Source organism: Anser brachyrhynchus (genome assembly GCF_964034855.1).
Source record: "Anser brachyrhynchus genome assembly, chromosome: 1".
Classification (NCBI taxonomy): domain Eukaryota; kingdom Metazoa; phylum Chordata; class Aves; order Anseriformes; family Anatidae; genus Anser; species Anser brachyrhynchus.
Window position 1 is genome coordinate 205,619,531 of NC_137694.1, and position 27,161 is coordinate 205,646,691.

Genomic DNA, 27,161 nt, shown 5'->3' on the forward strand with positions numbered 1-27,161 from the left:
TTTTAAGTCCTGATAGCAGGTCATCAAATGTCTGATGACCAAGTATTCAATCAATCACATGGCAAAACAAAAGGATGTAGTGAACAACACCAAGTAGGCACAAATCCTAGCTCTCTAGGGCTCCACTGATTACTGACATCTGAATATCTGGTCTGCAGGTAGTACCCTAAACAAACTCACCCTTCTCGGCACAGCCCTGACAGTCCTGTCTATAAAGATTCACCATTTACTGAGCGATGGATTGTACCTGTCTATGGTTAGCAAGCTACAGTCCTCAGTGCTCCCAATGCACACCTGCATGGCAGCAAATTCCCATGGAACCCGCTTGTTTCACTTGCTAATTCAGGTTGGTTCCTTTCTTTCTAAAAGGAAAACTGTTGAATAAGGATATTTTTATAATGATCTCCTCTGTTGTCTGTCTCTGAACATACAGAAGCATTGTAATGCTTATAGACAAATTACTCATGTACGTAAAAATCATTTTACTTTTTTTTTTTTTTTGAATTATTACTTCCTTTAAGTTAGTATCTGCAGAGAAATTAAAAATATTGTGGACAGATTTGTTAGTGCCTAGCACCCTTCTGGATTTTTTTATACCTTTATAGAAATGTTGACCTTATCACTGTTTTTCAGCCATATCTGTACTGGCCCGAGCAGCTGGACTAACCACTTTATCCAGTGATTAAGCATCTTTTTACAAATTCTAGAAGCTACACAGTTTTCATTCTAATAAACCAACAGCTTCTGTATGGTCTTACCACATCTGTTGCATTTTTCAATCATATTTGTCTTATTGCTTTTTTAATTTATCTTCCTATTTCATAGCACTGCAATGCCTTCCACAGCTGTTTTTCTAATCCCCAGGGTTTCTTTCCTGTTATTGTATCTTACATTAATTTAGCGTTTTACTTTCTACTTACACGCTTCTGCTCTCCTCTTCCCACAGTACTCTTTTCTTTGAAAAGTGCTTTCTGTGCTAAATGTCTATGATCAAAGCTCCAAATATAATTATTTTTCTTCTGCTGTAGAATATAAAAGATGTCCTGTTTGCAAATAGTTTGCTACTATGCTAACAGACTATGGAAGAGTAGCCTGGTTACACTACCATACAGTTTTGAATAGTATGTTTTTCTTTATTAGATATTTCTTGGAGGTAATCACTAATTATTTTATAGCAGTGTCTTCCATTTCTTCAATCAGGAAAATGCTCATCATTTTAGGTTTTACTAACTGTCCTCTCAGAGCACAGCTAGCCTACAGAGCACTAAATTTTAAACATACCTTCAACAGTGACTTGGTGAAGGAGGTGATTATTTTTTTTTCTCATTTTCTTCTGAGTGGCTTAGGCAGCCACCCTGTAAACCCAAAGATGAACCAAGTATGCACAACATGGAAATAAAATGACTGAATTCAAACCAAATTACTACAGCTTTCAGTGAAGTCTTAGTTACTTTCCATATCTACAGATAAACATATATTGAATTAAGTTGTAAAATGTAGTACATATGACATAGCCTATTTTAGAGCACCATTCCAATGGATCAAAACATTGCCTGTAATCATCACTGGATTTTGGATGACCAAAATTATATACCAAGGTAGCATATATCTTTCAGTGGTGCAGATGTTAAAGCATGGTTAAAAATAAGCAAAAGTTGTAGAAAAAGAAGATCTATGGTGAAGATGCAAACTATGAGATAAATCTAATGATGTTCATGCACTCTAGTGAAGGAGGTGAGGAAGAAGCGCATGCAGTACCTGGTGATCTCAGAGTCAGGGAGCAGGCCTACGTGGTAGTGGGGATAGGGAGCTGTAAGAAGGAAGCTTTTGTCACACTCGACAGGGGAATAGTGCCTAGGAGAAGGTGGTTTATCACACAGTTTGTTCACAGTGCTGTAAACAGGTTCAGGAGGCCTGGTGATACAGAGACAAGAGTAAAAGATCAGGTGCATATTAGTGGCCAAGAATACAGAGAAAACAGCAATCAGTTTAAAAGCATGCACAGCAAATATGTCAAGACCCTTTCAGTAGGGCTTTTCTGACAAGTAAAGTGTGCTGTTAAAGGTAACTTTAGAATTTGAACAGTATTACAGCATACAAGCAACTGCATATATAGACCAAATATAAGTGTGCCATAAAACTGGCTTACAGAAGTATGGCACTGAATGGGAATACCTTACCTCTGAAGTTCAGTGACAAATTTTCCCAAATGCTCTTTTTTTTTTTCTTATTTTTCTTTTTCAAACTTTTCTTATATTACCACTTAGAAGAAAATATGATGTTTATTACCTGAAAACAGGTGTTTTTACCCATTAGGTTAAGATGAAGTACATATTATTTGTTAAAAATAAAAATAAAAAAAAAAAATTCCTGCCTCATTGTTCTGAGGCTTTGCTAATGAAGCTGTAGTCAATGTGAGCCATATCCTAGAACAACACTGTAGAGATGGTAACACTGTGCAAGCAATTCATCTCACTGGCAGGTAATTCCTTTCAACAGTTCTTTGCACTCTTTTCAGATTCAGCCTTCAAAATCTGATTATGCAGACCACATCCCAAACAGGTAATCTTGCTGTCAAGGCTACAGTAATCTCACTTACTCTCTTGCTCCAAATTATGGACAGCCACCTGTGAGGCCAGATATGAGGAATAATGTCCTAAAATAGGCACTGAGAGGTCACCTAGCATTTCTTTTCTGCTGCCTAGGGTCCAACCACTTGGGAGAAGAAATACTTACCAGGAACCTCCCAGGGAGCCTCCTGGGGAGAGTGGAGGAGGGGATGCAGCCTTTAGTACCACCCAGGGATCCACATGAGACAACCAGCAGTTTTCAGAAAAAAAGCACCACATAGTACATTTCCAGTCATGTAACTTCTCCAGCTATTGTGTGGGCCCCAGCAGATACTCTGGGCCTACTGGCAGAGTGAAGCTTGACTCATAATTTCCTGAGTTGCTGCTCTAAAGAGTGCCAAGATAAAATTGCTGTCATATCCTAGCTTCTGCCAGAAGATCCAGTACATGGCACTGTCTTTGATCACAGCAATACAGCATTAGCCAGATGAAAATCTTATTTCAGAGACCTGAAAATATCAAGAGGCCAGGCAGTTAATGAAACTCTTTTGGTTCTTCTGGCTATTCTGTGCCTCACACGGGTGTGGTTTGTGCTGACTTTCACAGGTACCAGAATTTGTTATGGTCGTGGATGCACTGGCAGATACAGAGAATATATTTTCCTTTGTTGTTAGTTTCTGGTTTTGTTCTTTGGGGAAAAAGGAGTAGCTAGCTGCTTTACGTAAAAATTTGTCTCACTTAATGCTAATAACATTATTCATAGCAATCTGACATATGATTTGAGAACTCTCTCTGCCTGACTTTCCCAGGGAAAACTTTACAGTTAAAAGTGGCAATTTAAGGTTACCAACTATCAAAACAGCAAAGTTGTCATTCATTTGATTATAAAGCATTCTGTCATGCATATAGCACAATTCTTTTTAAAATGAACTTAAAATAGCAAATGTTTTTTTCTTAGCACATCTCACACTTGTTTCAGAGGGCTAGATTTAATAATTTATTTACTAAATCAATTGCTGTTTTCAACACCAAAAATCCAGAGGAAAAGAAAAAAAAAATAAAAGACTACACATACATTTTTTAATTTTTGACATATACTGCCTTTTATTCCCTCAAAAATCACTTTTTTTTAGACAATATATTAAAGAACAAATAAAAATAAATATAAATGATGCCTACTGTGAAAAAAATGAAGAAATATTTCCCCAGTGCAGGAAGATGGATACAAACTGTAGATTTCTCTATGGCTCAAGACATTAACCAGTCCATAATCAGCTTGCTCACTTATTAAAGACAAGTTACTCATCTCTGAGTGGTAGATGACATGAGAGTATCGCTACCCTTTGAAAAATTGTGAATGCTCAAACTATATTAAGTCACCAGTGACTGACCATCCAAGCTTGTGCTGAGACTCAAATCATGCTATAGAGATGGACAGATATGAGGGATTGCTACACTAATGGACAGTTACAAACTGCTTCCAAAAGCAAAATGAAGATAAACATTCAGCATCACCCTAGATATTGAAATCAAATTACTCCTTCAAATATAAACATGGGTCACAAACAAAATGTCTTGTGGAACCCAGGAAATTTTGAAACATTTAGTATTTTCTCTCCTTTCCATCTTGCTGGATGGTAGGATGACAGAAAATTGGAACAATCCTTTCTCAAGTGACTGTGCTGATGTATAAAGTCCTCTGTTCATTGCTATAACAGAAATGATACTGTGACCTAGCTAACAACATATTACCTGTAATTGAGCTAGTGAGAATTCTTAAGGTTAAGGAAAAGAATTCAAACTTACCCTTTTAATCCTTTGCTTAGAATAGGATTCCAGACATCAGTTAATTTAAAATATGTGTCCTTATTGTAAGGCCTATGAAATGAACTGGTATCACCATAAAACTTGCCATCAGATGTCATTTTTTGTGGTCATTAAAACCATGGACTGATCAGGTTGCTTAGATACTTTCATACTATTTAGACAAATGGCTTGCTGAATGCTAACACTGCCAACTACATATCTGGACCCTGGCTATACATTGTATTGGAAAAGGAAAAGCAAGAACTTGAAAAGTAAGTAGAATACAACATCAAGCATCAAGCTCAAATCAGTATAAATTTATGTTATCTTCTAATTTGATTTAGCAAATGCAAATTAAATAAGATAAAAATAACTGAAAGCATAAATAATGGAAAGGAGTAGAATGATTAAAATATACTGGGCAGATTGCTGTCCTGGTCACCCAAATTGTGGTTCATATAGGCCAGTAATCTTTAAAAGTAATTTAAGACACTTTCTGAAACAGCCTATCTTGAAACATCATCCTGACTTCTCACCTTGTTCTCTATGGCAAGCTAGTACTTATCTACAACAGTGCCTGCCTTCTTTGGAAGACAACAATCTTGCAAAATAAGTAAGAGTCAAACAAAACAATGAGGCTTTATTTTATGATGCATTAATTCCTCAAATGAATCAAAAATACATGCAGCAGATAACATATCATGCTGTAACTAAAATGTAAAAGATGGCTATATATATATTTTTAAAGACCAAATCACTGTAGTTTATTTGCAATTGCATCACTTTCAGAGACAGCAGGTACAGCTTCAGAGGGTTTGTCTCTATAATAAATACTAAGCAATGTTTGCAATTTTAAAAATGATGAAGGACAAAGAACTGTTTCAGAATGCATTTTGTTCATTGTCTTAATTTCACAGAAGACTTACTCAAAAGAATACCCTTAAAATGTCAGAGTGAATATTAAGGTATACTCAATAAAATGATAATAAATTTATCCAAGAAGTAATTGTCAAATATGGGTCTACTCTGAACAATAACTAACTGCTTCTGTAATATCTTAGCAGATCTGATCCTTTTCTGCTTTTAAACTGTTTGTTGTTGTTGTTTGTTTGTTTGTTTGTGACTAACACAGGTTACAGCTCTTTGTTTTTATCTGCAAGCTAAAATGTAATCCCTATGATAAATGAGAGCAGCAACTACTAGGTCAGGATGGACAGGAATAATTAAGTTAGAAAGAGAATCAGGTGTACAAGAGCAGAGGAAAGGCATCAGAAAGTATCAGCAGTAGCATAGCTTTGCTTGAGCATGCCTCAGAAGATAATTCAGTGACTGGAGAGAGAATCAAGTCAGTCAGTGCCACAAGGTAAGCTTTTAAATGGTGGCTTGAACAGCAGATAGTAATAAATTACTTTTCTATCCCCCAAAAATTGAAAGCTGGAATGTTAATCAGTAGAGACCTAGCTGTAAAGAGGCAAGATTTCCACAGTAAGGTTTAACTAATTTGTGTAACAGCAAAAAACAGTAAGAGGAGGAGGTAGAGTATTGATCTGGTGAAGGTTCTGTTTATTTCTTTCATAACAGATTGTGTAAGAAAAGCAAATCCTCCTAGTTGTTTATAGTCTTTATTTTTCTTCGTTGGAACATCATTGTGTTATTATTTCAGGCTGGCTTTATTGCACAACAGAAGTTATAAGAAGATGGCCTTATTAAAACTATTCTCTCCTCAGCATCATGCAGGGCCCTCAATTTAATTTTAACTTTTCTTATTGCAGAATCCTGTTTGTGAGGATTCAGGTTGCCAACACATAGCACATTAAATGTTAACACTTTCATTTTATTTTTTTTTTATTTTAAAACCATTTGTGTTATGGAAGGTAACCAGCTAAACCCTCATAGCATATTGAGTCTGTAGGGCTATAGTCAGGAAATGCTAAATTCAATCTGAGAGAAAGTAAATCTCACAATTCTACAAGTCTCCAACAGTTGATTTTGTTGTTTTGTTTTGTTTTTCCTCTGAGTAGCAATTTTTAATTGTATCCAAGTTCAATAAAAACATATAATACATTAGTATTGCTAACATAACGTTGTTAGGAAGTGTGAAAAGAACTGTCTTTGAAATTATGTCACTATAAAAACACAAATCAATAGTAATTTCATAGAAATGAAGTCTTCTATTTCTAATAACCAATGACTCATATGTATGTCTTTGACTTGTTTAGTTTCTCATTCATATGACCTTCTAGGAGAACCATACATCTTGTTCAGAAGTTTTATTTAAAATTGAAAGTTGATTTTATTTCACAGGTTATGTCCTAGCAGTTTGAATAAGACCAAAACACTCACATGACATGTTTATTTCAACTGGAAGACTGTCAGAGAAGGTGTGTGAAGAGCTGGAGGAAACTACAAGAAGGATATTACCCCAGTTCTTTCTGGAAATCCTTCTGTAATCAATTATTTCCCAGCTTTTGCATTATTAACTGCTATGTTCATGAGCCTTAAAGTTTTCCATAACTGCAAAACAAGTGCTTGAGATCATAGCAGTATTTTAGCACTGCAATGAATAGTAAGGATACCTCGTTACTCTTAGCAATACAATTTAAACATTTTAATCATGTTTTCAACAGCCTACAAGAAGGCATAATAGAATAATTTAGAATTTCTAATATTCTACACCTAGTTCTACATTCATGAGTCTTAAACATTAGGAATTAGGAAATAAAATGACTGCCTAATTTGAAAAAAAAATAATAATAATAAAAAAATCAGTTCAATTTTCTGTTGCAGCAAAACAGAAAAGAAGAATGTTTCACATAGGAATCGTGAGAATGTCAGACTGCAGGCACATCTGCACCAGTACCTAGTCCCTTGCAGGGACGTTCAGGGAACAAGGACAGTAAATAATGTCCCTTCCCTGCTTAGCTGCTGAAAATCAGCATATTAGGGACCACATGGACCAGAAATGAAAGCCAAGCAAATTGTGTTTACTGGGTCTATCCACTGTGAATTTGTGCACTTTTCCTCATCTGTATTTAAATACTGCTAGGTTCCTAGGCATAACAACACCCAGTGGCAGTGAGTCCAGCAAATCAATCATGACATACCAAAAATTTCCACCTCTGTGTATTGTAAGCCTGCTACTTGGTAGCACATTGATAACATTTGGGAACATTTCAAAAACATTTATTTTTTCTGTAATTTAAACTTACTTGGCAATGTATGGAATACTCCCTGCCACTGAGTTATAAGAAAGTGCCAGTAATAATTGTTTGCTAACTTCCCTATTACAGGTGCTTTTGCAGATCTCTGTTCTATTACTCCCTATCATTCTTTTTCTATGCTGGAGTTATCATTTATGTAGCTCTACCTGGAAGCCATGCTACACCCTTGATCATCTGTCACCCTATTCTGGGGCTATATCGAGTTGCCTTCATGTAGTATTCAAGAATCGGATGCATCATAGATTCATATAGAAAAACATTATCTTTAGTACTCTCTTCTTTTCCTATCAGATCCTATTTAAATTCTAATTACCCTTTTGACTGCTCTTGAGAACTGAGCTGACACTGTTACAGAATTAAACACATTTACCCCAAGGCATCTTGCTTAAGTGGTAATAGCTGCTTTAAGAGTCCATGTCGGTGGATACATGTAGTGTGTACTTAGGCTCAATTTTTTACTTTGTGCACTATTAAACATTATGTACCATTACTGCCTGTATTATAACTGCTGATTCCACTATCTTATTTCAAAAATCTACATACAAGCCTTAAGCTAGACTGCAATTTTATTTTATTTATTTATTTATTTATTTATTTATATTTGTAAAGAACTGAGTATTAAGTAGCTTCCACTGATAGAAATAGTCAAATCCCATTCTTTGGGAATCTCTGACAGATTTGATGAATACGTGTAGATTACTCAGGACATAACAGATTGTCTGCTGACTTTACAATAAGTAAAATTTCACTTTAAAATTAATTATTATGAATTCTAACAATGCGGTAGCAAACAGAAATCTTACACAGACAATTATTATGCATTTCTAAAGTTTAACAATAAATTTAAAGTTTGTGTACTAAATATATGAAATGTAAAATAGTTGCTTTATTGAAGGCAGCAAATAATAATATAGGGCTAAAAAATACAACTGTGACTTCTTTTTCTGAAAAGCTGTTGATAGAATTCTAGAAGGAGCTGTTGTTAGATGATAGCATAACTAAGTACTGTAACATTGCATTACACTAAGGGTCCAATTTAAGGTTATACAGGCAAATTTATTTTTTAATTTTCCTAACTGTACATTTAATGTGTAACGTGAATAGGATTTTTGTATTTATTTATTTATTTACTGTATAATTGCTTAGGTTGATAAAAGGCTAAACCAAGAAAGAAATACTATTATGGAACACCATGTTGAAATCAATATGATCATCAGCAGAGTCACCAAATTCAGATCTAGAGCACGAAATCTCTACCACATGAGAGACAGGGAGTGACCAGCAGCAGCAGCAGGCTGTCATCCTCCAGAAGGACAAGCAACGCAATTATTGAGCAATAATGACAGACTGCCTGCAGAAATCATGGTCTAGTCCTGCAAACCTCAGAAATCTTGGGTTCCTCTCATTTTTTTTCTAGAGTGATGGCCTCAGTTTAATCCTGCTAGCATCGTATCAGCAACTTTTGTTACCTGCTCTGTACCTCTGCTCCTTGCCCCTGTCTTCTTGCACAACTATTGATTATCCCAAACTTCAGTTTTTATTGTCTGAGAGAGTTGCTGGTTCAGCAACTCTGAAATTCATTGTTGCTCTTCTCCAGGATATTTTTCTCTAATGCTTCTTCACGTCTCTTCACCCATTTCTCACTTATGTCCTTCCTTGTCCTAAATTTAAGTTTACTTGCACAATAAATACATCTTCTCTGCTTGTGATTTCCATTTTCACACAAACATTGACAAGTTCTCACTCATTTTTACATCCAATCTCACTGTAATTCCTTGCCAAATACACTCCCTCCCATTCCTCCAACCTTTTCAATGTTCAAATCTGACAGGACTGGGCATTCGGAGCACTGAGAAGAATCACTCATGATTACGTTTCTATGTCAGAAAGGGCTGGAAGATATAAGTAGAGAGAAAAACTAGCTTGGGCCATATAATGCTGGGCTCAGTCATGCTGGCTTTTTTAAACAATCTAGTCAGTATTGTAAAGTTGGGAGAAGCTTTGCTGCACTACAGTATGAGGATGGAATTCAAAAGAGTTTTACCCATATATATATATACATATATATATATAAAGATATATAAAGATAAATGAATTGCAGTTTTTCCAAAGACATGTATTCGTTGGCATTTAGACAGATTTTCATAAATGCAGTAGAAATTCTATGTAGGTTGAACTTCATCAGCTTCCAGAATTCAACACCCTCATGCTACGTATGGAATATTATAATATTTAAAATATATCACCATGATTTTTAGCATGAACTAAGCCATGTAATTCTTCCTCTACTCCTTAAATGACCAAACTGCTATGGTTTAAAATAGATACAATTCAATTTGATGATACTCGTAATTAATTAAAGTTACTTTAAAAATAACAGCTGTAATTTACACTAAATTTTAAAATAAAACAAACACGCAACCTTTGCTGTCCAGCCTCAGGGAAAAAAAAAAAAAAAAAAGCATTAAAGTACTAGCTGGAACAATTAATCTGCTGACAGTGTTACAAGTGATTTAATATTACTATATGTAATTAATCCTCTTTAAGGCATAGGTTACTTGCTGAGTTTAGGTTAGGCATAATGATATGATTGCTGAGAGCTAATAATTACCTGTCATATCCATATAACTGCACCAGCATACTTCTGCATGTCTTTTTTTCACCGCTTATAGAGCAATGTTGAGTCAAAAACATGGTGCAAAATTCACTGTGTGAAAGCACTACCTACAATACTCAGTGCTCTTCTTCTTCATCTGGGATACAAGAGTTTCAGTTCTGTTCCCTCACAAAAAGAGCAAGAAATGCAGCTAAGCTAACTCCTTTCAGCAAATACACACTTTTCAAATATGCAGAGTGTTTTGTCAATGGATGATTGACAACTCTGGATGAAGTCAACTCATTCGAAATCCCAATGGAACACTACTAAAATCTGCAGTTCTTTATCCCTATTTTTGTACTCAACAAAAGCCCAAACCATTGTCAAACAACTGCTATTCATAGTTTTATAACATGCATAACTTCATATTATTTGTAATGCTTTAATCCTGAACAGTCAAATCTGTGCATCAATACAACTTTAAAGGTGTTTCTATAAAATAACCTCAATTCAACAAGCAGGCTTATGTAAGTACCCAAGAAACAGTTGAAGAATGCTGCTCTCAATACAGGGAAAATTTCCCCTGAGACTTCAACTTAATGGTTCTCCTTTTTCTCCCTCCCAATCCCCAGCACCTCCTCCTCATCCAGAAAATGTTATTTTGCAAAGATGCATATAGAAGAAGTCAAACTTGCTTTTCACAGCAAAACAGATAACTCAGACAGCTTTTCCATCCATGAATCTTTAATGTCTACCCAGAGTTAAATGTTAAAGTACATTTTTTATCTGTTGAAGCACAGCAGTTTGATGTTACTATTTTCTGAAGTTAAAAAGGAAGTAAAAACTCAAGATGGTAGTTCTTTATTTTATGCATCTTTTACCTATGTTGTTTGTTAAAGCCAGAAGGAGCAACCATCTAAAAACTACAGGATTTCATTTTTTACTGGAAATAGAAAGGCAGACATCTGCTAAAGAGTAAATCATTACTTCTATTTCAGCTCTATTAGTAGTGTATATTCCACAAAACACTAAAACAACAAATCACTTTTTTCTTCCCAGTTATCATAGAAAAGTTGTCAGGAAGGGACCACTATAGGTCATCTCATCCAATCTCACGCTTAAAGCAGGATTATTGCCAATGCTAGATCAGATCAGCCTTGATTCTATCTAACCAAATCTTAAAAATCTCGAAGGATGGATACTTCACAACCCATATGGGCAATATGCTCCAGCACTACCTCACTCACCTGGTGTCTTTTTATTCCTTCTTCAGTTGAAATCAGATCATGCCAAACAAACACTTCTGGCCTTTGATCCTTTTTGCATTTTGTCACTACTGAGAAGAGTTTGCTTTCATCATCTTTGCTGCTGAGTGGTTGTAGGATGCTCTTAGAATGACCCTTAGTCTCCTCTTGATAACACTAAACAAGCCCCAGCTCCCTCAATGTGTCTGTAACTTCCATGAGATTTAAGACTCAGAATCTGATGGACCCTTTCTTGTTTATCCACATCCCTCTTGAAGTCAAAAAACAGGAACTAGTCAGTCTGCAAGAACATATCTTTATCCACTGGCCATTTTTCTCCTAACGTAGCCCAGTATTCTGATTACCTGCCTTGTAATGAGAGTTCACTTCTGGGTCCATGTTCAGCCTGGCATCTGCTGTAACCTTCAGGTCATTTCCAATGTAGCTGTAATTCAGATATTTGTTTCACAGCTCATATGAGTGTGTGCAGCTGTTCCACCCCAGGTGCAGAACTTCAAATTTCTTACTGAAACCTTATTTCAGATTTCTTACTGAACCTCCTTACTGGAGGTTTCTCCTGGCCCAATTCTTGTGTTTAATCAAGATCGCTCTGGAATATAGCTCTGCCCTTCGTCATGTCAGTAACTCCACCTTAACTTACCATCATCCACAAAACTGCTGAGGGTGCGCTCTGTGTCATGATCTACGTCATTGATGAAGATATTCAACTGACACCTGGCGTATCCTGCGGTACTCTGCTCATTGCTGCCTGCCTGACAGATGTCAAGTGATGATCATTACCCTTTCAGCCTACTGGTTCAGTCAGCTCCCAACCCAATCTCTTCTTTTAGTCCACTCTTCCTCATCTTTCAAATGAGAGCTCTGTGGGAGATTGTGGCAAAAGCCTTACCAAATCTGCTGTAGCTTGCAAAAGTGCACAGCCATGCTGAGAGAAGGCTAATAAGGAAGGTGGCAGCTTAAAATCCAGGAGATAACCAAAAGGCTACCCAGGGGGTTTCCAAGACTTTACAAGTCATACCTTCTTTCCAGCTACAGATTAGATGTACCCATTTATCCAACACTTCCTTATGTCTGGATGAGAGGCTGCTGGAGGAGTTTTAAAGGGCACTCCCTGTATCCTGCAGCATGTGTGTTACAGCTTCTCCTGATCTTCACAGAGAAGAGGAATGAGATGGCCTGGACCAGTTTTGCAGCCACTCCCCAAGGCAGGTAATGGTGTAAAAGAATCGCCACATGCCCCACAGTACATCAGATGCATGTTTTGTGAGTTATGGTGTGGGCCAGGGATGCCTTTGGAGCTAGCTGTGTTTTCATCCAGCAAAGAGCCATTTCTACATGAGGCAGTCCCTGCACTGTGGCCCTAGCTGGTATAGGACAATCACTGTTACCCACACAGCTCATCATTTCATCAGGAAAGGCAATCAGGCTGTACAAGTACATGATTTGCTTTGGTAAATCCATGCTGACTATTCCAATTACCTCTTGGTCCCTTCAGTGCCTGGCAAAGATGATAATGTACTTAAACTCTTTCTATACTGTCTGCCATTACATCATCTTCTCCATCAGTTTTGTCCTCCATAAATTTTTGCCTTGATTTTTGAAACTAGCATGCTGGCAGAATCACTTTTTGTTACCCTTCATGACCCTTGGAAATCTTAGATCAAAGCCATCAGCTTTCTGATTTTATCACTAAGCAGGCAAGCAACACTTGTCTACATCTTGCATTTTAGTTCAAGAAGCTCTTAACATAGCTTAGAAGGCCTTCTGATGAATTCCCAGTCTTCCAGCTCAATGGTATGGCTCATTCCTGAGTTCTCAGCAAGTTTTATTTAGAAATCATCCATCTTTCATGGAACCTATGTCTGTGTGGCAGCATCCCAAGCAATTTTGCCTAGCAATTCTCCAGAAAGACTGAAGTCTGCTCTTCTGAAGTCTACGGTCATAACTTGCTGACTACCTTTCCAGACTTCCTCTGAATCATGGACTCCACCAACTCATGGTCACTCTGATCTGAGCTGTTACTTCTTACCACCTTTCGGACTGGTTCTTCCCTTTTCATGAGCAGCAAGTCAAGCAGAGAATTATACCTGTTTATCCCCTTGAGGAGCATTAGGAAATCGTTAATACCACAATCAAGGAATTGCCTGGACTGCCTGCACAACACTTCCATCTTACTAGAAACTAGTATATCTTTTATATCTAAGCGATATATGTCACATTCTACTGACCTGAAATTTTGTTATTTTATTTGAATTTTAAAATGTGACAATCTTTTTGTAAAAATACGGGAAGGAAAAGCTTCCATCCCCAGGGAATTTAAAATGAATCCAACAAAACAGAAAGTAAATTATGCCTTTCAACCGACAGCATTCTGGACCAATAGCATACACAACTTACAAAAGCTCAGTAATTAAAGAATAACACCCAGCTTCATTAAAATTTGTGGCTGAGGATGATTTGGTACTTTTCTATCCTTTGTGCTCTGATCAAGCTATTTTTTTCCTACAGTTTAATTAAGTAAAATATGTACCGATTTTTTCCAGATGCTGATTCAGTATCAGACCAAAAATGCAAGTTTTTATCAACAGAAACACATATTTTGTTGGCCAAAAAAAATATTCAGGTAAAGAAAAATCTGGAACTGGCATTTAAAAAAAAAAAAGAGTAAGAAGAGTAACTGGACAAGTTATGATTAATGTTCAACTGTTTTGACTTTACCAACAGATTCATTAAAGCAAAGAAGTTAAAAGAAAGCTTGTCATCAGCTTCACTCAAGTCGTATGTACAACAAATTCTGAGATTGCAAATGCCTCTTATAGTGGAGAAGTTACTGTTCCAAATATTTTTAGTTGGCACAAATGAAAATCTGACAGAAGTGTTGCCATATTATGACTGCATGGGTAATAAATTTCCTTATGTGATCACCATGTAAATTAACCCTGAAAACCTATTATAGTGAGAACCAGGTAGTTTTAATGGATAGCACTGCAGTAGTTGGCAATTATCTTAATTATAAAAAATTATGTGAAGAAACCTAATTATAAATGCTGCAGTCAAGGGATCTATAGGGTTCACTAGAATTATCAATATGATAATTAACTTCCCAAAAGATTTTAAGTCTTTCTAAACTGGTCAGCAACAAAGACTTTCAAAATATCTTCCCATTTTAAAGGCACACTCATCAGCAAATCCCATTGCATTGCACAGAGACAGTGCAATCACCATTCCCAGTTTATAGCTGTCAAAATTTATCAGATTTAACTGTGGCATTTTTCAATAGTCCCACTTAAATTAATAGGCAATAATCAGTTACACAGACATGAAAGAGAAAAGAAAGAAAGAAAGAAAGAAAGAAAGAAAGAAAGAAAGAAAGAAAGAAAGAAAGAAAGAAAGAAAGAAAGAAAGAAAGAAAGAAAAAGAAAAGAATGTTCAGTGTCATTCAAGGGCTAGAAGGTTTGATTTTTGAAGGTCAGAGCTTTTCAGTCATAGTAGTCAGAGGAGAAAGCTGGTCTCCTGGCTCTTGTTCATGTGTCTCTCAGATAGTGCTGTATGATGTGTGTTCAGTGAGGAAATCCAGCAGCAGGAAGTGCCATTTTTCTTATGACACATCACTGTATTCATTTAATCTTTGTGCTACTGTATCCTGGATATCAGTGTAGCATATAAACTATATCACTACTAAAATTAAGTCCATAATAGCCTCTTCCTTCAATAGGTTGAAATAAAGACTTGTTTTAAATAAAGTTTGTTATTTGATTTGGTCTGTTGCATTCAGGGTCTGCTTGTATTATTTGACATCTTTATTTCTGCCAGCGTCCTATACATGCCACAGCAGGTGATGCTTGCAGAGTTGATAGTGTCAATCCTACACACTTCAGATAACAGACCTTCGTTAGAAAACATATTAATTTGGAAGTCCGAATAGGAAGAATGCAGGAGAGGAATACTCAGAATATATTGTGCTTTTCTGGACATTCATTTTTTATTCAAATAACACAAAATGAAGGTTGGTATGAATACCTCAGCCAAGAATTACACTATGTAAGTATTTGGTTTTACTGTCAGGACCTAAGCCAACAAAATTAACTTGTTTAAAAATGAAAATTATTGGAATAGGAAGACATCTTTCTTCCTAAGAAGACCAAAAAGACGTTGATGTGTTTCAATAAGTATCTTGCATGATTCTTCCAGCAGGTATGCTTTCTATTGGATACCTACCTCGACAATGGACTAGAACTGTTATTGCCTTCACTTCTGTTCTATAACTATTGTTCCCCAACCCCCTTTTTTAAAAAAAAAAAAAATACAATCAATTAAAATGTTAAAATCAGCTACAAGGAACAGAAACAAAGGATTTCTAAGGATACTTCTCCATTACCTTTCAGTTTTACTAACTTTTTAAATGATCTTTGCATTCTGAGTGCAGTTTTTCTCCTGTTTCAGGATTCCTTCCCATATTATCTGTGACTTTTGGGTCTCCTTAGCTATCTACTTTTAAGATTGCATTTTTTGCTGTTTTTAAACTTTGCCAACACTTTGTCAATAATAATGGTGCTGATGCCTCATTACAGAAAGAGATAAAACAGTACTACAAGTCTTCATCATTGTAACCCAGATACTATATTAGTATTCTTCCTATACATAGGCATTTTAGAAATTATGATGTCAGTACGAACTCAGGTAAAGCCTTGTTGCGCAATTTAATGAAATCAGAATTTTGACTATTAATTAAAAAAATGTAACTTCTTGGAACCCTTTGGAGAAAATTCATCCTGACTGAATGTCTCATGAATTGAAGGAAAGCAACATTGTTTTTGCATCCTCAGTCAAAACAAAGGAGAAATTATTTTAGCCAAGACAGGGAAGCAAGGTGTGGTTTCCATAAATTTATGTCCTGATTAAAACTGTATCATGATTTAGTTACTCTGAATCTGTCCGATCCAACAAGTTAAGCAGCTTGAGATCTTAATCTTATGCAACAAGAAATATGAAATGCAAATTTGCAAGTTATGAAGCTGCCGAATACATAAGTGGATGAGATTCTTTGGCCTAAGATACACAGTAGGTCAGGTTAGATGACCACAAACAGTGCCCCTTTTAGCTTTAAACACAACGAATCTATAAATACTGAAGTACAGGAAAAAAAAATCATTTTCTGTGGTACTAGACATTAAAAGATAAGGTACTAGCCAAATAAGATAAATACACAGTGTTTTATCAGTGCCATTCACAACACAAGGCATAAAATAACTCTTCCTGCATTTTCCTGTGTCTTTTCTACCTGGAAATCAACTAAATGTATTAAATTTTATTATCTTATGTCCACAATCCTTTTTGGATTGTTAAAAACAAAACAAAACAAACGAACAAAAAACACAGAAAACAAACAAACAAAAAAAACATTGGAAGGTATTTCCAGGGTCATTTTGCTGATAATCACAAGAACTCCTTTTATAAATGTATCAAGTGCCACTGTACAGAGTTTCCTTTTAACCTCTATACTCCCACTGAAAGCTGTTTCATATTATGATTCTCTAATGGTTATGAGACTTTTTCTAGTTTCCCACCTAAATTTATTCACAGACAGTTTACAGCCAGTTTATACAACATTTTTTTTTTCTTTTCCCATATTGTTTACTCTCTATGTCATTTATCTTTCAATGTGTGTACACAGAGCAATTACAGGCTATTTCAGCCTTGCTTTCACTGAACTAAACAAGACAGACCTTTCAGAGTACACTCTCACAGACAGGTACAAACACATGTACAGCCACTCCACCCATACATGCAGTGAGCCAGATGAGTCACTGATCCTGAGATCTCCTAGTTGTGCCGGTAAGAAGCTATCACAGCTAATACACCTCTCAAGAAACAGAATGTTTTGCTCAGTGCCAGCACTGCTCTAATGCAGCCATGTTGTTTAGGAACTAGTGCAGGATTGTACCCAGAAAACATGGACCTCAGGTCAGCATTCATTCATGAGATCTTTCTCTTAGATGTCTCTATACCTGTAACAGTTATGATTTGTCTTCTCTTGAACACAGGTGAAAACAACTATATGCTGTGTGCCGTCCGGTGTGCATGGAATGCTTCACCTTGCTTTACCAATGCTTTAACAATGTTCTTTGCAATTGCCATGAAATGTGACAAAGAAAAGCATCTGACCTGGTGTAGTCATCCTCCACAAGCATGTGCTTTGGAATGGGTGAATATCTTCCCGGTGAGATAGGGGCCAGAGATGCCTTGTACTCTAAAGTGCCATTGTTTCCAGAAGAGAGTATATGATTTTCCATCGGTGGAGAATAAGCTGGTGGTAAGAATAAGCATTTCCTGTTAGCCATTTCTATATTTGATTAGGTCACAACTGCATCATTTTTATTTAAGTACCAAGAATATGCTTGTTGCTGTAAATAACACCAAAACAGACAGTCCATGCCTGATAGAGCTTAAAATTTAACAAGACAGAATGAGCAGCTGGAGTTTTCCCAAAAGGTTGATAATAACAAACAAAACAACAGCAACAACAACAACAACAATAATAATGATAATGGTTCATTTTGCAGGAATTGAATCTTTAAAAGGGATCGAAGTAAGAAAGGATAGTTTGGAAGATGGGAAACAAAGACTTTCTTCAATTATTACAGACTCAAAGAAGGAAATGTAAATAGGAGAGAATGAAATTAAAAGCACACATCTTTTTGGCTCCATTGTACAGAAGTGGGAGTAATACAGTAAGAGCTCATTGCAGGATTAGAGCAGGAATTGTATGGCAAGAACTATGTATGATGAAGATTTAAAGCTGTGATTTACTTAAGGTGCCACATTTTCCCATGTAATTGAAATTTCAGTACCAATATAAATTGTATTATTTAGAACTCAGTAAATCTGTATACAAAACAGAAATTGGATACAAATCTCATACAAATTAATGACTAATAATTACAATTACAGGATGGTGCTGTCTGATTCTTTGGTCTGTGGATTTTGTTATTTGTTTACTTTTTGCCATTCTCAAGTTACTTGCAATAGCTGTAATCAAATCTCTAGTTAATGTAATTAGAAAAGGAAATGATAAGTAGCAAAAACAAAGACACATGCTTCTGCAATGAGCTACAACTAATTTTCTCATGAAAAGAAGTCTTTCTAGTCTTATTTTCAGTCCTTCCTTCAGATGCTGAGATTCAGAATGCTTCAAAGCAAAATATCCCTACAGGGAAAGGCCATTACCCATTCTGAAATACTCTGAACATGCAGGTATAATGAAAGGTTCCCCAAGGATAAATGAATCTCTATGCACCAATAGCCTGGGATGGGCTACTGCAAATCTTTTCAACCTTTACTCCCTCTCTGGAATTGCTTCTGTCTGTTCATACGCTGCTGATCTATAGTCTGACATAATAAAACACACTCTTTTAGAACTCTCAAATTATTTTAGGAAGTATTATAATGCTGGAGATTGGATAGGGACATTTAGCAGTTTTACTTGTTGGGCTTTGCTAAGATTCAGACCAGACTGCTACTGAACAATATTGACTGCCATCTGTTGTAACATTTGCTAAGTAAATCGGTATCCTCATCACAGTTGAATATGCCACCTGAAGTGCATCTTACAAAACCTTCTCTTTTATTTTAATGGAGCAGTCTGAATAAAGAGGATTATGGATATGAAGCTTTCCCCTCAACTTTTTCAGTTCACAGTGGCAACACACTGCAAATGAACAGCTAAAATTAATCTCTTATCTTTTACAGGGAAAATCAACCTTTCCCAGTCCTTAGTTAGTTCCCTGACCTTAAGTGCCCCTAGTATTATGGCAGAAGATCAAGATGTGTATGGGTCAGTTGCTGAAACCCTTCAAAAATTAAAATGTCATCCAGTTGTTAGGTGGTGCTGCTGTTCCCTTTTGGTAGTGAAACCTCAGGCAGACAGTTTTTAGCGAAGAACTGAATGAAGGAAGGGAGTTTCAGTAACAAAGTGGTTAGAGCAGCAGGCATTAGTGGTATAGAGAGCTACAGCTGAAATGTTAAGATCACTGTTTATGAGAAGAGAATGGGAATGGAAACATCAAGAGGACTGGCAGAAGGAGGTTTATAAGAATGGCACGTATTGGTAGCACCTAGATTCATCAGTAGGTTATCAAACATAAAAAAAACTGTGGGCAAACTTCTCAGGACAGCCTAAACTCAAACTAAAACAAAGACTCAAGCCATTAAGAAATGATAGCGGGAGATAAAGACTAGATTGGAGTCTAGGACACACAGACAAGGAGACAAAGGAGAAGAGAGTAAATCCTGATAGAGAGAAAAACCTAATCACAGTCATCTCCTTAAGACTACAAAAAGCATATAGTCAAGCAGGTCGGCAACCTAAGAAGATGGTGTATGGGTATGGTAAGGATTCCACAGCCACCCACCCTTGCACTTGGTCATCTCAGGGAATCTTAGCAAGCTCACTTTGCATGTTTTTTTGCTTGAACACCAAAAAGAAGTCTAGATGATCTTCAGTACATGGATATTACAGCCTGAGTGAAATCAGCTTGTTTTAAAATAAAATAATCTTCCCTTCTTATGAGATCCTGCACTGAGCTTTATTAACAATTAAACAACCAAAAGTCATTCCAGCAACTTTTCCTACAGCAGGGAAGATATTTAATTCAAGGACAAATAAATTCTTAGTCCTCAGGGAAGGAACAGCAGATGAACATACGTAAAGTTAATGGGTGGAGTGAGAACGAAGCAAAATGGAGTAGGAATTTAGGAAGTGGATACACATAGAAAATGGGCAGATTTATGTAGATAGAGCAGTGATTTTACATTCCAAGTAAATATTTTATGAAAATATCATATCCATTTTTCTCAAGCTTTTCAGTAAGTTTGTTTGGATGGTTTGCTGCTTGTTCTGATTTTTCAGTGGACAGAGGACTCCATTCTTCAAATCCAATCATACTTCAAAATATATCTGCATATGTGTATCACTGTAATTGTCACAAGAGTTACAGTTCAATCTGATTACTTGGATGTTGTCTCATTTGAGTCAGCACAGCAGTACATCATCTACACTGTTACTTTTGCTGCAAATAATACTTTAGTTGAATTGTATTAATGGTAATATTTCACAAGTGTAGCTTACTTAGGTGGCATCAAACATTTTATTTTTGTTGCCTTCCACACTGTTTCATAAACTTTAATGGAGTACTTTGGACAAGCTATGAAACAAACACAATGATCTGACAAATTGATGTTTCATAAAAAATGAATTACAATAGTCACTTACAGTGAGTAATATCTGGTGGGCCATAAGGATCAGTCATGTAAATGGTGGTGGGCTTTCCAACTTTCAGATACACTACATCTGATGTGTTCTTCAGTATCGCTACTGCCTCTTCATGGGTAACTTCTTCTAAACTGTAATTATTTACCTTAAAGGATAAATCAGACAAGTTGAGTTAGGATGCAGCAACAGACAAAAAAAAAAAAAAAAGACACTCTCACAGTTGTCATGATGTTGGAAAAACTGCTGTAGACAAAGAGCACTGAAGATATTGGAAGTGGTATTACAGCAAGGTAGAAAATAAAGTTTTCTTAGCATATCCATATTCAAAGACTAACTTAACAGTTTTGATAATGTTGGAGAAACATAATGGGTTGAGAAGGCACCTGGTCTTGTCAGTAGATAAGTACTTTGTGATATTTTTCTGATAGTATCATCATTAACGTAAAACTGTATTTAATAATAATTTAATAACTTAACACACCAGATCATTTACAGAAACTGCCTATATTATTTGGCCTACCAAGATTAACTGTCCAAATCCATCTCATAGCATGGATGGCTAGGACCTCCAATATTCTAAACACCCCAAATCTTTCCATCCATAATATGTCATTGATAGTTGGAATAATAAGAGATACAAAGTGATATAAAGAATAAGGGGCTGCCTGTGAGGTGCAGGAAATGAAAAAAAAAAAAAACAACAACAAAAAAAAACAGTTCTGTGTGCAGGAAGGAGGTTTTGAGTGTGAAGGTTTATCAGTTTTCTGGAAGCACGAGACAGACACTGAAAAAAATGAGGATGTGGCATTAGCTCTGTGCTCTATCCTAAAAGAAAAATACTTAACCAATAAGAGGATTAAATAGGGATGGAAACAGTGACAACAAGCCTTGCCTATTTATGCTTTACTCCAAAAAGAAAAAAAAATCAAAAGAAAAATGTCAGAAGGGGCTATACAATTTATTCACACATAAATCCACTGTATCTACTGAATGTCAACAATAGGTTGTGCTCCTATCAACAGACTAGTGAATGTTCCCTACACCAAAAAGGATACAGCCTGAACAGAGAAGTCACAGGATAGAGAAAAGAAGGGTGTAGATTTAGCTTTGAGACGTGTGGTGTAAGGTAATAGAAAAAGCTTCATTTCAAGGTGAATGTCATGTATGAAACATTTGACTGTGATTTAAAGCGCCATCCTTCAACTTTTACAGTTATTGCAAGGATTTCTTGTAAAGTTTATTCATGATGGAAGAAAAAGAAGCTGCTCAGCTGTACTGTAATATAGTACTGCAGTAAATCACAGAAGGCAATGCATACTTTCTAAGGAATTTAGTATCAGTAAATAATCAGAGACCTGGCTGTGAGAGTAAGCTACTGGCAAAGGAATTAACTGGGTAATTGGTAACCAAAGAGAAATTCAGATACTATGAAAAACTGGAACACTATTTGTACCTAGATGATTTCATCAACACCAAGAGATACTACTGTTTAACAACACTACTGGATACTATTGTCAAATATAAGGATTATGTTTAAATTTTGATCCTTTTACAATTCTCAGACTTGGTTTTAAGGTTAATTGAAAGAGGCAATGACAGGCTTATTATGACAATTTGACACGAAGAACTATGATACAACTTAACTGTCAGAAGAGAGTTACTAACACGGTATGCTGTATTTTGACAGGTCTTCAATTTAAATAAAAAATCTGATCCCTGCCTTCTATAAATTTCTCTCTCTTTTATTTAATTATTTATTTTTGTTAGGAACAGCATTAACATACTTTTGCACTTTTAATAAATAAATGTCTTTTAAATTATTAGGCTGGTAGGATGCTGAAATCTAGCCTCTCTTAGTTATATATTTCAAAACCATCTCAAATGCTGAAAATTCACATTTTTGTCAACACAACCATATAGTTGCCCTTTATCTTCCCTCCTTTCCATGTTGTTTGTGCATTATCACAGAACAGTTGAGGTTGGAAGAGACCGCCAGATTTCATCTGTTCGCACCCCTGCTCAAGCAGGGACACCCAGAGCAGGGTGCCCAGGACCAGGTCCAGGCAGCTTTTGAAGACCTCCAAGAAGGGAGATTCAATAACCACTCTTGGCAACCTGTTATTATATAGTGTTGTGTTTCAACTCAACTCTACAAACTTTTTGAAGTAAAAGAAAATCTCAATAAATAACCTTCCACTATACTTCTGCTTAATAAAAATGCTCTTAGCCAAAAAAATAAAGGGACACAAAATAAAATATCATAGCAGTATCTGGATTTTGACAACTTGTAAATTTTTTTTTCTTTTTCCTCTGGGAATCTAGCTGATAAAAATCATGGTAAGACTGTTTCCATCACTGCACACTTGGATATCACAGTTGTGCAACTGGAGGATAAATTACCACTTTAGAAACAGGAAATTTAGCATGATACATAGAACATTTATACTTTCTATGACAGGTCTTACTTCTTCTCTATCTAACAATGACTTTACAGGACAGGTAGCTCACCAACTCTGTGTATAAGTTGTACAAATTTTAAAGTTAAAATACAAATTAAAGACCAAGTAATTCTAACCTAAGAAGTAATGCCTGAGCAATTATGAACTATTCTTTATACACTTAAAGGTCTTAAAAATCCTTGCAAAGTTTATATAATACCACTTTTTTTTTTTCCTCTTTTCTAGTACATATAAGCTTAAATGTGCAGAATATTGTAGAAAATGAGTATGCAGAGCCAGAACGTGGTAGAATTTGAAAGAAGGTAACACGAGTGAAATCAAGATACAAAGGAGAGCTTCAAAGAAGCTGGATGAAAACTTGTGGAGAAAAAAAGGGCCCTTCAAAGTGAATGGAGTTCTGCTATAAAAAGCGTTCCAGGAAGGAGATAAAACCACCTTCCTTAGTCATTGCTAAGATCAATTTAGAATTACAGTATATAAAATATACTATGCATTCCCCAGTTTCATTCAAAAGGTAGCTCTTTGCTTTGGACCTACAATTCCCAGTATTACTAGAATGTGCAAGCACTCATAACTTTTCTTCTTTTTCCTATTCATAAAGCAATCATCGCAAATAAAGACATTTGAATGTAATATACAAAAACGAAAACATGAATACATTTATTACATTGTTCAACTCCCTAGATATTATTGCAAGACGATTGTGGTATGCCATTTTTTTCATAAGAAAATCTCTGGATATCAACTCTCTAAACATCATGTCAGAGATGGTGATTATTAGGAAATACGATATTGCAATAGTTTTTTCCAATGACTTGGGGAGAGGAGAAACTCCCATAAAAAACTCCAAGAGATACAATTTCTTGAACTTCTCCTTGTTTCCCTGAAAGATGCTTCTTTTAACTGAATTTTATCTACAACCATAAATCTGGCTGTGGTTCACTGGTTGTGGCACAGCCAGTGCATGATAAGAGAGCTTCACTTCCTGCTGCCACAACAACCATAGTGGAGGATGTAGTTCCAAAAAAAATGTTGAATCAGAGGTAAAGATGATAGAGAGTGGGAGATGTGCACAAAATACAAAATCAAATTGTATAGGGCATAGCCCCCTCTAAGATGTTGAGATATTTACGCAGAAGGGCTAGCATTGGAGCTATGTGGATGGAAGAGGTACTTCACACCAACATTCTGGCTCTAGGACACCAATTTAAATAGAAATTTAAGGGGAAAAAAAACCCCTAAGGCAAATGCAAAAAAAAAGAAGTTCATCTGGGTGGTAAAAGCATTTCTCAGTTCAAGAGTTGGATACCTGAGCCACAGAATACAACCATGGGAGCCAGAGGACAGAAATCAGAAAGAAAATAGGCATGGAGCAAGTGAGGCTTTTCTGAAATGTACCATATAAAGAAAATTCAGAAATGCCTACAGAAGGTGGGAGCAAGCACAAGTAGCCTGGGAGGAACAAAGAAATTGTCTGAGAAGCCTGTGATCAGGTTAGAAAAGCTAAAGCCCAGATATAATTAAATCCAGACAGGGACAGATTCTTTGTCAGTGAAATGAACAGTGGGACCAAGTGCACCTTGGCAGGTTTGCTGATGACACCAAGCTGTGTGGTGTGGTTGACATGCTGGAAGGAAGGGATGGCATCCAGAGGGATCTGGGCAGGCCTGATAGGTGGGCCTGTGTGAACCTCATGAGGTTCAACAGGGTCAAGTGCAAGGTCCTGCATCTAGGTCAGGGCAATTCCAAGCACAAATACAGGCAGAGAATAGATTGAGAGCCGCCCTGAGGAGAAGGGCCTGGGGGTGATGGCTGATGAGAAGCTCAACATGAGCTGTCAGTGTGTGCTTGCAGCACAGAAAACCAACCATATGCTAGGCTGCCTCAAAAGCAGAGCAGCCAGCAGTGTGAAAAAGGGGATTCTCCCTAAGGTCCCTTCCAACCCAAACCGTTTTATGATTCTATGAAATGCAAACAGCACCTGAAGTAAAAAAGAAATCAGGAAAGCTGTTTCTATAAACAGAAGGAATGTTATAAGACATACTGATATTACAGGAAAATGATGAGAAAAAAATAATATAGTAATTGAGAAGGAAATTGAAGATACTTACAAGTCCAATCAAAAAATATATTTGAGTGGTGGGGAAAATCAGTATGAAGTATTGCCAAAGAGATATAAAAAGACTGCTTTTTTTTTTTTTTTTTTCCCTAAATAGCATAATAAAGGCAATGAAGTTTAAACTTAAGCAAGAATTATTGTATTTGGAAGTTTTCCTAGATTCATATTGGAAATAAAGGCACTGAGAAGTAGCTGGAGTGAAAAGCTTAGAATCCCCCAAAAGACTACAAGTGCGCTAAAAAATAACTTCATTCACAAGAGCATAAGCCAATAACAGAATAAGATCTCTGGAGGAATAATGTCTTAATTCATATTCCTTTTTTTTTTTTTTTTTAAGGGAAATTGTTCCTTTCTTCTATTATTTAGAGTAAGAATTCACTCAGTGAATGAGAAAACGAGGTGATCTTTGCTTTGTCAGTGGTAATACTCGCTTTAGTGTAATATTCTACATCTGATTCAGAAAGTGGATTTTCCTGAGCAAATCTGGAGTGAGTACCAGCAGCAAATCCAGAGAATACCTGCAGTCTGCCCACTGTAAATCTAGAACTGCTGATGGCCTTTTTTAAAACTCACCATGCCTTAAAGAGCTGTGAAAAGTGAATGGCTTTCCAATCCTGAAGCCCAATCATTTGTTCTAAGGATGTAAATCTGCTTGTACTAACTAACATATAATCCCAAGGACTCCTAAATTAGTTGCATAACTGCTGAAGTCTGTATAGAAAACAATGGGCCAGCTTCAGATGACTGTGTGTTACTCACTCTTAAATTACCTTGCTTAGATTATAAGTGGGTATGGACTCAGCCTCCTGAAACACTGAAACAGATCTACTCTTTGCCAAGAAATGCAAGAGTCTGTGCTTCACAGAAAACAGATCTACTCTTTGAGTAGAGACTGAAGTGACAGGCTTCAGGCATCATGTGCATGCAGCGTGCAAGTGACACCAAATCATAGTGGATCATCTTTTTTTTTTTTCCATTTTTCCATCCCTTTTAAACTGATTCAGGTAAAAATAAATAAATAAATAAAGTGACCTAAGGAATGAAGTGGTATGAAGATGATGCAACTGTGTAGGAACAATCATATAATGAGAGTATCATGAGAAGGAATTAAATGGGGAGCTTATAGCTATGGTATCATCCAAAAACTGATTCTAGCAAATCTACCTTTGAATGCTAGATACAGCATTGCAAGCCCAGAGTCAACAGTAGTGTCAACCTGGCTCAGAGCCTAGCGCTGCATCAGAAGGGACATAGTCACCATACCCCCAGAGTTGCTTCTGTACCAATTCACTCTTCAACTCAGACTATTTACCTTTTATTTACCTTTTTACCTTTACCTATTATTTACCTTTACTGTAATATGCTTCCTTTCTGCTAGTCAGCCAGTACAACTGACAGATTAGGTACTATCTGTTCACATTGCTCTGCCTTTGAGTCTAATGGGGTAATGTCTGTACTTCATTAACTGGCATAGCTGCCCAGTGCTGCACCAACCTGAGCAAAGAATCATAGCATCATAGAACGGTTTAGGTTGGAAGGGACCTTAAAGCCCACCCACATCCAACCCCCTGACATGGTCACGGACACCTCCCACCAGCCCAGGTTGCTCAAAGCCCCACCCAAACTGGCCTTGAACACGGCCAGGGATGGGGCATCCACAGTGTCTCTGGGCAATCTGTGCCAGTGCCTCACCACCCTCTGAGTGAAGAATTTCTTCCTAATATGTGTGCACTAGGAGTGATCTGAAATAACAGAGGGTCTGGATGATGTGAGATCTACTCTATACACATCTGAAGGGGGTTACTTTGGATTACACCTAGTCTGGCTCTTCCAGTAGGATGGAATGCCTATTAG

The 27,161-nt window shown here is 36.5% G+C and overlaps 1 protein-coding gene across 37 annotated transcripts in view; it reads right to left on the reverse strand.

The window, feature by feature from the left end:
* The window catches only part of DLG2 (discs large MAGUK scaffold protein 2), a 1,042,459-nt gene that overhangs the window by 268,998 nt on the left and 746,300 nt on the right, over positions 1 to 27,161 (reverse strand). For all 37 annotated transcript variants that reach the window (XM_080581564.1, XM_080581542.1, XM_080581576.1 and 34 more), the window contains 3 exons: positions 20,730 to 20,874; positions 17,624 to 17,765; positions 1,759 to 1,914 (listed from right to left, as the gene is read on the reverse strand). In XM_080581564.1, coding sequence (XP_080437690.1) covers positions 1,759 to 1,914; positions 17,624 to 17,765; positions 20,730 to 20,874 — 443 coding nt within the window. The remainder of the gene's footprint in view (positions 1 to 1,758; positions 1,915 to 17,623; positions 17,766 to 20,729; positions 20,875 to 27,161) is intronic.